This window comes from Neolamprologus brichardi, chromosome 8 (genome assembly GCF_056152115.1).
Source record: "Neolamprologus brichardi isolate AB-2024 chromosome 8, ASM5615211v1, whole genome shotgun sequence".
Classification (NCBI taxonomy): Eukaryota; Metazoa; Chordata; class Actinopteri; order Cichliformes; family Cichlidae; genus Neolamprologus; species Neolamprologus brichardi.
In genome coordinates, this window is record NC_142111.1 from 7,711,114 (window position 1) to 7,720,419 (window position 9,306).

At 42.8% G+C, this 9,306-nt stretch overlaps 2 protein-coding genes across 4 annotated transcripts; one reads left to right on the top strand and one right to left on the bottom strand.

The window, feature by feature from the left end:
• Nucleotides 1–542: 542 nt before the first annotated feature.
• bricd5 (BRICHOS domain containing 5) lies at nucleotides 543–4,836 on the top strand. The gene is made up of 6 exons (XM_006800916.3): nucleotides 543–684; nucleotides 885–1,022; nucleotides 1,100–1,249; nucleotides 1,342–1,449; nucleotides 2,590–2,740; nucleotides 4,265–4,836. The coding sequence occupies exons 1-6, from the start codon at nucleotides 631–633 to the stop codon at nucleotides 4,357–4,359; spliced, it is 696 nt and encodes a 231-aa protein (XP_006800979.2). The 5' UTR covers nucleotides 543–630; the 3' UTR covers nucleotides 4,360–4,836.
• Nucleotides 4,756–9,298, bottom strand: mlst8 (MTOR associated protein, LST8 homolog (S. cerevisiae)). 3 transcript variants are annotated; one of them, XM_087845360.1, is made up of 10 exons: nucleotides 8,057–8,155; nucleotides 7,957–7,970; nucleotides 7,714–7,861; nucleotides 6,807–6,858; nucleotides 6,554–6,716; nucleotides 6,399–6,474; nucleotides 6,143–6,295; nucleotides 5,906–6,030; nucleotides 5,658–5,821; nucleotides 4,756–5,347 (listed from the first exon to the last, which is right to left on the bottom strand). In XM_087845360.1, exons 1-10 carry the CDS (start codon nucleotides 8,153–8,155, stop codon nucleotides 5,229–5,231), a joined length of 1,113 nt encoding a protein of 370 aa, XP_087701486.1. In that variant the 3' UTR covers nucleotides 4,756–5,228. The 3 variants fall into 3 exon arrangements, with proteins under 3 accessions (XP_087701486.1, XP_006800981.1, XP_006800980.1); XM_006800918.2 differs by lacking the exons at nucleotides 7,957–7,970; nucleotides 8,057–8,155 and adding an exon at nucleotides 9,266–9,298; XM_006800917.3 differs by lacking the exon at nucleotides 7,957–7,970 and having other exon boundaries at nucleotides 8,060–8,156.
• Between the last annotated feature and the right edge of the window lie 8 nt (nucleotides 9,299–9,306).

Sequence of the window (9,306 nt, forward strand, 5' to 3'; positions counted from 1 at the left end):
GACCTTGCTTCCTGTAAAGCTCTATATAAACAAACCTTACATACTTACTTCCTCGTTGCTTTAGGTTTAGAGCTTCTCTCAAAGTCCTCAGTCACCTTGAGCTGTCATCGGCTGGATGCAGCACCAGCGGCAGCATATCACCCCTCACCTGACGAGAGAGGCTTCCCAGCCCGTGCCTGCCTTACCTCTTTGTCCATTGTTTGGACTGTTGGGGAGAAGCCAGTTCCTCTCGTGTAAGTGTATGTTGGAGCAAGGGTGAAAAGGAGTGGGGGGACAGGGGCAATAAAGAGATGGATCATGTTAAAGAGGTGTATTAAGCCACATTAGAGAAGACATGAAAAAAAAATGAAGGTAATTTCTGGAAGGCAAAACTTGGAAATTGAGTTTGGCGAGCTTAGGAAGTTTTGGGTGAAGCGTGACTTCTTTTTCCCCGTTTTTTGGGGGGAGGGAATCTGTGAGACTTGAGGAGGGGATGAGGGGAGGGGGAGGTGTGAGGTTTGTGAGGACAAAGAAAAGAGAAGCCGGTCAGGTGTGCCGAGTCTCAGTCCAGTGCTGGTCATGACCACAGCTCCATGCCGGTAGCTACGAGACGGGAGCAGACCGAGTGAGGAGCCGCCAAGGGACACAGCGATGGTGAGGTGCTGGAAGCGTTCAGAAAACTGCCTGGAGGAAGAAGAGTGCACGGTAAGCGCGTTACAGACAAGATGGAAGATTTGAAATAGCTGGGATATGTTGGTTACTTACAGACCCCACTTTTGTTGTATTACAAGTTTACAAGTTTATTGCTGGGTGGGTTCCTGTTCTGCCACAGCCTGGGATTTAAATACCCCAAATAACCATCAAATAGGTTTTTTAAAGCCTGTTGCTGGTTCATGTGTTCTCAGGATGGGGGCCCTGAGGAGTCCCCTTTGTTCCACTTCCCGCACAAGGCATTCTGGGTCAGCCTCTCAGCCTGCCTGCTCCTGGTCATCCTCGCCCTGGGTTTGACGGGGCACTTCGGGAGGTCTCAGCCTCACACTCAGGTATGACGCACACCTTCCCTTATCATGCCCCGGTTTACATTTTCCAACTTCTGATTTACAAATCTCTGTTTTTTCAGCCTTTGCAGACTGTGAGGTTCACTGTTTCAGATCAGACTGGCGCGCTTATCAACCAGTCAGCAGTTGTTGACCAGCAGAATGACTTGGTGACCTTCTCTGTGACCTCGTCGCTGAATCAGACGTCCACTGTGCTCTTTGATATAAAACATGTATGTCCAGATGACTTGAATTATTCTGAATAATTAGAAAAAAGGGGGAACATCTGCGAGTTATGATGGGTAAATGTGTTTCTGTGTTTCAGAGTCTGATCTGCTACAAGCCCGTCAGCCAGGAGAGATGCTTCCTGAGAAAGATGGAGCAGTCAGACTACAAGAATGTGAACTCCGTCCTCCACGAGACGGCACGCAAGGTAGCGGGCAGGGGACATGTTATATAATATGGTCTTCCCCACTGCATTACTGCATTACGAGAGACATCAAAGTGCACCAGGCATATTAAGAAAAAGTTGCCCTTTTAGCTCTGCCAGGTGTTTCTAAGGTAGCAGCCGCACTACTGTGTGAACTGGCATTTCAGTGCACTGCACCACTGAGCCAGGACTTGGTGGTTTTGCATGACTTTGTTGGGTACGCCGTACAAAGAGAGAGGTGAAGCGTACAGGGCCTTGAAGAGCCTCATAGTCTGTCTCTCTTACTCCGATGGCTGAATTCCTCAGCACATCTGATCCCTTCAGCCCCCTCGGCGTGCCCGAGGATATTCTTACAGGAGGTTACGGCAGCGAGCCCGAGCCTTGGCCTGGGCACAATGGCCGCTCTGTGTGAGGGCTTTTCAACTTTTAAGGCGCTTCTTTTTGGATTAAAATACAGGTTGATGCATTAAAGGGCCAGCGTGTATCTGCTTGTTGACAAATGCCTGGATCTTGAACACTGACATCCAGTCTTTAAAACGTTTTCATCTGTGTCATTATCTGATTCTTAATTATGAATTGACAATATGATCAGGTGAATGGTGCTGGCCCTGGATGAATGGAGACCTTGAGATGAGTTGTGGGACCTTGGAGGTAAACTGAGAGGGACTTCTTATCATCTTTTTACACAATACCCAAGTTCCTCGTCTCAGAAGCTGCTTTTCTGTGATCCATGGTGTCACATATCTCATACAGGCTCTGTGTATTCAAACGTAGCTGCTGTAGCCATTTAATCTATGATATTGGGGCTAGCAGATGTGGCTTGTTTGTGCCAAGGCACAATGGTCTTATTGGTTCTTTTTAACAGAAAAGGAAAACTGGTTGCTGTGTGAGCTACTCGAGCACAACAGGACTTTAAGCGGTTTGTTATCAGAGCCAATCAGAGTTGTAAGAGGTGCAATTACGCACAGTGTTTGGGGTGAAATCGAGCACAAATTCAAAGTTGGCCTCGTCAGTGTAGATTTCAGGCTAATAGGAGCTCAAGTTTCCATCTTTTTTTCTCGCTTTTTCTCCTTTATGAGTTTAATATGATAAAATAAGAACTCTTTGTTGTGGATATTGATACTGCGGTGCTGTCCTCGGCAGAGCCAGTTCCAGCTGTCTGGGAATGAGACCCAGAGGCAGATGGAGTTCCTGGGAGTCCTGGCAGCCAGTCAGGTGAATGTGTCCTCGCTGGAGGAGCCTCTCCAGGCCCTGTGTCAGGACAGGTCGGTCCACTGGACCAGGAGGACCGAGGGTGAGGGGACTGCTTTGGCTCAAACGTCAAACGTTCAAAAAAAAAAGCTTTACAATTATTCTGATAAGGTTTAGGAAAAAAAGTTAAACTAGTGAAAAAACAAAGCTGATATATTTTGAATTTTACCTGTTGTCAACAAATCCTCATGTTTTCACTGCGTGACATCTTTTTGCATTATTAGTGGTGGGATATCAATAGTATCAGTATCAATACATCCAAATATCAGTAGTATCGATACCAGCTTTAGTATCGATACTGGATTGATACTTTGTTTCTATCCTCTATCCTCTCAGTATGTAGCTCACTGAATTGTGGTGAGAAAAGTATTTTTTTGGGATATGAAAGAATATACCTCAAACATGCACCATGAAAAATGTCTGAACCGGTTTGTGTCGACTGTCACACACATCAACAACAGAAGGTGACCTAAAGTGCTTTAGGAACAGGTACATTTCAAAATACATGACCACCACGAAAGGGTTGTTATACTGATTAACTCATTTAACTAACTATTGTAGACAGTAAAAAATTACAGTGATTTAGTGGCCATTAAAATGTGTTCAGAATATACAAATTGATGATTGATCTCACAGACCACACACACTGCTCTCCCCTACATAAGCTACCTTTACGGGTTAAGTATCGATATCTGCAATACTGATCTTGTATATATTTAGTATCGGATCAATACCAAAATTTGAAGTTTTGCACGGCTCAAAGATCAAATGCGCATTAATTCGAAGCTGAAAATATCTCCCAAAATATCTAATGATTTAATCCTGAGTTATGTTTTCTGAATAACTAAAAAAAACAGTGTGCTGCATTTCTCCTAAACTTACACTTTCAGGAAAAATGAACTGGCGTCAGGCTCAGTTCCTCAGGAAAGTCAGAACATTTTACGGGCTCTGGATTTTTGATGAAATATGTCTTTATTTGGAACATAGGCTTTAAAAACTGGTTTCACAATTTCTGATACTGTTTGACAAAGCTGCACCAAAGAGCACCGCGGAGTCTTTTACTCTGACGATGATCCCCTTTAATATTCAGAAAACAGTGGAATTTTCTATAACCACCTCAGAGCTGTTCCCTATTAGTTTCATAGACTCATTTATGAATCGACTCTTTTTTCCAGACACCTGAGTCACAAATTGGGAGAACAGAACAGAAATTATGCTGAAGTTTTCACACAAGGGCTCATTTGTCAGGGTCACCGGAGCCTGCGCGCAGAGAGGTTTTTCAATTAGCCCTGCGGCCGCTCCGCAACGCAGCAGCGTGTCAGGCTGAAACCTGATTCGTGGCCTAATGTGACCTTTCCACAGGGTGAAAGTCTTTTTATGTACTTTACTGTGTGCTCCCTCAACAGCATGTACATGAGCCCATGCTGAACACCAAACTAAATCTGGCTGCTTTTAAACCATGAATGATTCATGCAAATGACTGCATTTCTAAATGATTTGTTTTCAAGTGACACTTGAATCTAAATTTGTATTTTTTAATGAGTCACATGACCTCTCATTTTCTCAGGCCCAGGCAAACAGAGGTTGGTCTACTTCTGCATCGACATCTGCTTCCCCAGCAACATCTGCGTGTCCGTGTGCTTCTACTACCTTCCAGAGTGACTCTGCATTCTCTCTCGATCCTCCCGGCAAAAGATCAGGGAAACAAAGTTGTCTTTTTTTTTTTTTTTTTTGGCTCCCTCTTCAAGAACAAAAGCGAGCTTTGACTGTTTCCTTTGTGCCATACAGCCACCTGTAAACCATTTTCTTCCTTCCGAGAAAGAAGTGAGCTGGAGACGGGCTGTCACAGTTATCGCCAAATCCCCATCATCACTCTCTTCATGTATAATACCCTCTCTGGTGGCACGCTTCAGAGATTAAAGAAGAAAGAACCCCCGCTCCCCCTTTTTTGTTGTAAATGCCTCTAACTGTATGTCCTGTAACGGACTGCTGTGTGTAACCGTTCCTGTTACAATGTGACTGTTTTGTTCTGAGAATAAAAGACACAACCTGTTGGGTATAAAGACATTTCTGTACACCATTTATTCAGCAGTCCACCTCCACATGACGAAGAACAGAACAGCTGTTCAAATAAATCATACATAGAGTAAGAGTAAGTCTGCTGCACACACAAAGCACCTGTGATTAATGTGGTCTTTTTTACAATAAATACAGCGCTCTGTAAAAACAGAGCTTTGCAATTTGAATTAAAAAAAAACAAACTATTATGTCTGCCTCGTCATTGGCAGATTTCTTTCTGTACGTCTGTGGAAACAAAATAGGTCCATTAAAACAGATTTTAGCTTTACAGATTTTTATTTTGGCTGTGTCGCTCTGCATATATGCCAGAGATGGCCACTGTGCACGCTTCCCCGAGTCGATTGTTGTACTGGCGCTGACATACGCGACATGAGTGGCATCCTCATAAGAGTCTTTAGTTCCTGTCTGACAACCTTTTATCTCTTCCTTCTGCTTCCTCCTCCTCCTCCTTCTCAGCCGAGCACGCTGTCATTAAAGGCCAGACACACCACGGCCTTCTGGTGGCCGCTGTATTCCCTTTTGATCTCACCAGTTTCCACGCACCACAGGCGAGCCAGGTTGTCTGAGGAGGCTGTGGAGTGAGTGAAAAAGTAGAATTAAAACAAAGCAATGTCTAGCCTTACATGAAAGTGTCTAAAAGTAAAAAAAAAATCATAATAATGTTTAAACCATTTTAAACCCCTTTTACATAATTCCAGATGTAATGGCAGGGCAGGGGTTAGTATGACAAATGAGGACAAAAATCAGAAAATGAGACGTCCTTTTTATCTTACAAACAGCCACATTTCACATCTGCAGCCCTCAGATGGATTGCAATGTTTTACTTTAACAACTCTTATTCAGTTTTGAGATCTGGTGTTGCAGTGTGCTGCTGTACGGACCTGTAACAATATACTGCGAGTCTCCGGAGAAAGCGCAGTCCCACATCCAGCCTCTGGATGTTTCTCCCGGATTATTGCTCTTGATGCTGAGCTCCGTCATCAGTGAGAAATTGGACGTCCTCCAGATCTTACACGTCTGGTCTGCCGAGCAGGTGGCCAGCAGCCTGGAGGCGACGACGAATGCAAAATGTCAAGTTGTATTTTCGGTGGGGAACTGAGGGGTAAATTGGAGAAAAAGGTTCACTCACGTGGAATCGGGGCTGAACTTGCAGCGGAGGGAATAGCGTTTGTGTGCAGGGATCTTGGTCTTGGGAATGAGCTGAGTCACTTCATCCCCGATGCCTCCAGCGAGGTTCCACACATAACAGTTTCCCTGTAAAAGAGAGCCGGGGGGGAAACAAGGTTTTCATTAATATAACATGCTATAAAAGAGTGAATGTATTATCCTGCGCCACATATGCTGCAGATTCTTTTAGGCAACTGACCGAGCTGTTGACTGCTGCCATGTAACTCGCATCTGGGTCGATGTGAACTGAATTGATTGAGACCTCCGGCTCTGGAATCAGCTGCTCATTATGGTCTGTCTTCAGATCCCAGATATGGATCACTCCACTCTGGTCTCCAACTATCAACTCTGCCTAAAAAAACATAATGAAATCTTCGGCATTAAGTACAAATGCGCCAGATAGTAACCAAGAGCACAGCCTCACCTGATTCATCTGTGTGTACTGAGTGCCTCACCTGGTTAGGATGCAAGCACACGCAGTTGATCGGAGCGTTTACTTGGAAGATCCTCTGACACTGCAGATTTCTTGACCTACAAGGTAGAGCAGGGATCAGAGTTTAGTTTGCTGATCATTAAATAAACAAAGACCAGTGAGCTTGTCCTTTAGTACCTCAGATCCCATATGCGAGCCATGCAGTCCTCTCCTCCTGTGTACATCCAGCGTCCATCTTCGTGGAAGCCCACAGACGTGATGTTCTTGCTAACTCCATCGTAGTTGATGACCGGGTTGGGGTTGTTGGAGTTCAAGTCGTACATGCGGATATGCTGATAACCTTGAAAGCACAATGCAAACATTACTATGAAGCAAAGTAACATTAAGGTGAGAAATGAGAAAAAGGATTGTGGGGAAAATTGTAACCAACCTGCAGCTGCAATCATACTTCTGTCAGGTGTGACCTCGAGGGAATTTACTTGCTGAGAGTAAATGTTAAGGAAGTGGACAATGTAGGTTGCTGCTGAAGTTAAAGCAAGTGGAAGAGTGTCTGGAGAGAGAAAGAATGAAAGTCAGCAGAAGCAAGACAGAATACATGTGTGAATGAGAGAGAGACAGCCATAACAGTGAAGGTAGCTGAGTTTAGATACCTGAAGTCAACCAACTAAAGTAAGAGACAGTCCGCAAGAGAGATGACAAAGAGTGAGCAGGCAGGCTGGAGAATGTGGGGATGAGTGTCAGAAGGATAGCAGCAAGAGTGAAAGTGAAGGTTTATAAGATGGTAGTGAGACCTGGTATGATGTGTGGTTTAGTGATGGTGACACTGACAAAAAGACATGAAACAGAGCTGGATGTGGTAGAAATGAAGATTTCAAGATTCATTCGGAGTAAAGACAGCGGTTTGGAGACAGGTTAGAGGCGAGGCTGAAATGGTTTGGACATATGCAGAGGAGAGACAGTGTAAATGAGACCTGTGTAGTGTGAATATGGAGCTGCCAGGCAGGAGGAAAACAGGAAGACCACAGAAGAGATTCTTGGATGTAGTGAAGAAGGACATGCAGAGGGTTGGTGTGACAAAAGAGGAGGCCAGGGACAATGTGAGATGAAGGCAATTAACCCACTGTGGCAAACCCTAAAGGGTTTATAGAAGATCTATAAACACAGAACTAAAACAAAAGCACTTTTTGCGTTCACGTGGATTTTTGTGAGAAGCTATAGATAACATCTGATTAACTTTGAACTTAAAACCTGAGATTTATAAATGGTCATAAGCTATAATTATTCAAACATGACAGTACACATTCTGCGTAAGCCTCCATATATCAGGGTAAGGATACTGAGTCCTGGTGCTGGACCGTCCTGGTGCAGATCCCGCTGTGGGCCTGCCAGAAGCGTACAGTGTGGTCGTATCCAGCCGTGGCCAGAATGACCGGGTCGCTACCCACCGTCCCCTGATTCACATTCATGACGAACTCCTGGCGGATACTGCAGGGAAATTCAATTTGCAACAATTAAAGTAAAATACAAAACACAGCTAAAGCACAAAAAAGGGTTAAACTGTTAACGTATCATAAGCTAACTTTAGCAAAAGAGGCTAGCCAAACTTTGCTGTGCAATAAACAATAAACGTTTTCTAGTATGAAACCATTAGATCCCTTAACTGTAACAACACAGCAATACTACCGTATTAAAAGGACAAATTTCTTTAGTTCCCTTTGTTGTTGTCAGTGTTGAAGTCAGCCAAGAAGTACGTCTCTTTAACGCGTCCCTTAGAAACATAATAGTGTTTCAAGAGTTCCGGTTTAATCACTAGATCAGTATTGCCCTCTGCTGGTGTGTCCACGAGGAATAGACATGCTGCAATTAAATACAATGATTTTCAAAGAAGTGTACACCAATAACTCATAATATTAATTAAGACTAAGCGGATCTCATTATGTAATGTTGCAACATCTTTTAATTTCAGCTTTATCAGCATCGTCTGGAAAGTTTCTTGTGTCAATATGGTGACATCTCAGTCCTAATACTCGGTACTAAAGTAAAAGAAAGTAAATAATAGAAAGTTGAAAAATGCCATTGAGTCAATAGGATTTAAGATGATCGCTTCTATCACTGTATCCTGTGTTATTCTAAGTACTACTAAACTTTTTGTACATTTCAAATGGCAAGGGTTGAATAGAAACATAGCTGGATGTATAGAAACATGCCAATATGGATACACGATTGTTGCGTAACTAGTAAGGTTTTTTTTTCGGTTTATAAAAAATTACAATCCAACCGCGTGACATCATCCTCTGTCTGTACAACAAGTTTCTCGAACCGCTCAGAAAAACCTCACAAATACTGTACTCTGTACCACAATCAACAGTAGCTGTAACAGGTACACATCTAGTATCAACTTGACAGTTATGAAAGACTCATTATTAACAATGTAAAAACAAAAATGAAACAAAAACTATTGCAAAATGATATAAAACTAAGACATTATAAATCAAAAATCGTCATGGTATATTGTCCCCTCATAGTTTCATATAGGATCTACCGTCTGGAATGCATTGATGTACAAAATATAAAATTATTAAGATTGAATTAAGATTGATCATTATCTAAAAATAAAAATCAAATAAACAACAACATAAAAACTCAGGTGATTAAAAAAAAAAAACCATGAGGCACAATCAATATGCTTACTATTTGTTTTTGTCCTAGTTTAGTATTTATTCCTAATTTTGTGTCAATTTTTGGTGTTTCTTTGGGGCAGATCCGGTTAGAAAAGCATTGCCAGTTAAGCAACATTTTGTACAAAAAGTTTAGGTGCTGTAAGCTTAAGCTTCAGTCTCCACCTTTTCAGCCAGTACTTTAATGATTAAAATATTAGCTTCAACACACCCGCTATCAATAGTTTCTTGCTCTTCGTTGTCAACATCCGG

What these genes read in the sequence shown, in the direction of transcription:
- bricd5 (XM_006800916.3), top strand. Translation starts at nt 631, where the DNA reads ATGGTGAGGTGCTGGAAGCGTTCAGAAAACTGCCTGGAGGAAGAAGAG. An exon ending in GGTCTCAGCCTCACACTCAG is followed by an intron (nt 1,023 to 1,099) that starts GTATGACGCACA and finishes CTGTTTTTTCAG; the next exon opens with CCTTTGCAGACTGTGAGGTT. An exon ending in TGCTCTTTGATATAAAACAT is followed by an intron (nt 1,250 to 1,341) that starts GTATGTCCAGAT and finishes TCTGTGTTTCAG; the next exon opens with AGTCTGATCTGCTACAAGCC.
- mlst8 (XM_087845360.1), bottom strand. Translation starts at nt 8,155, where the DNA reads ATGTTTCTAAGGGACGCGTTAAAGAGACGTACTTCTTGGCTGACTTCA. An exon ending in CGGTCCAGCACCAGGACTCA is followed by an intron (nt 6,859 to 7,713) that starts GTATCCTTACCC and finishes ATTTACTCTCAG; the next exon opens with CAAGTAAATTCCCTCGAGGT. An exon ending in CTCGCAGTATATTGTTACAG is followed by an intron (nt 5,348 to 5,657) that starts GTCCGTACAGCA and finishes CTCACTCCACAG; the next exon opens with CCTCCTCAGACAACCTGGCT.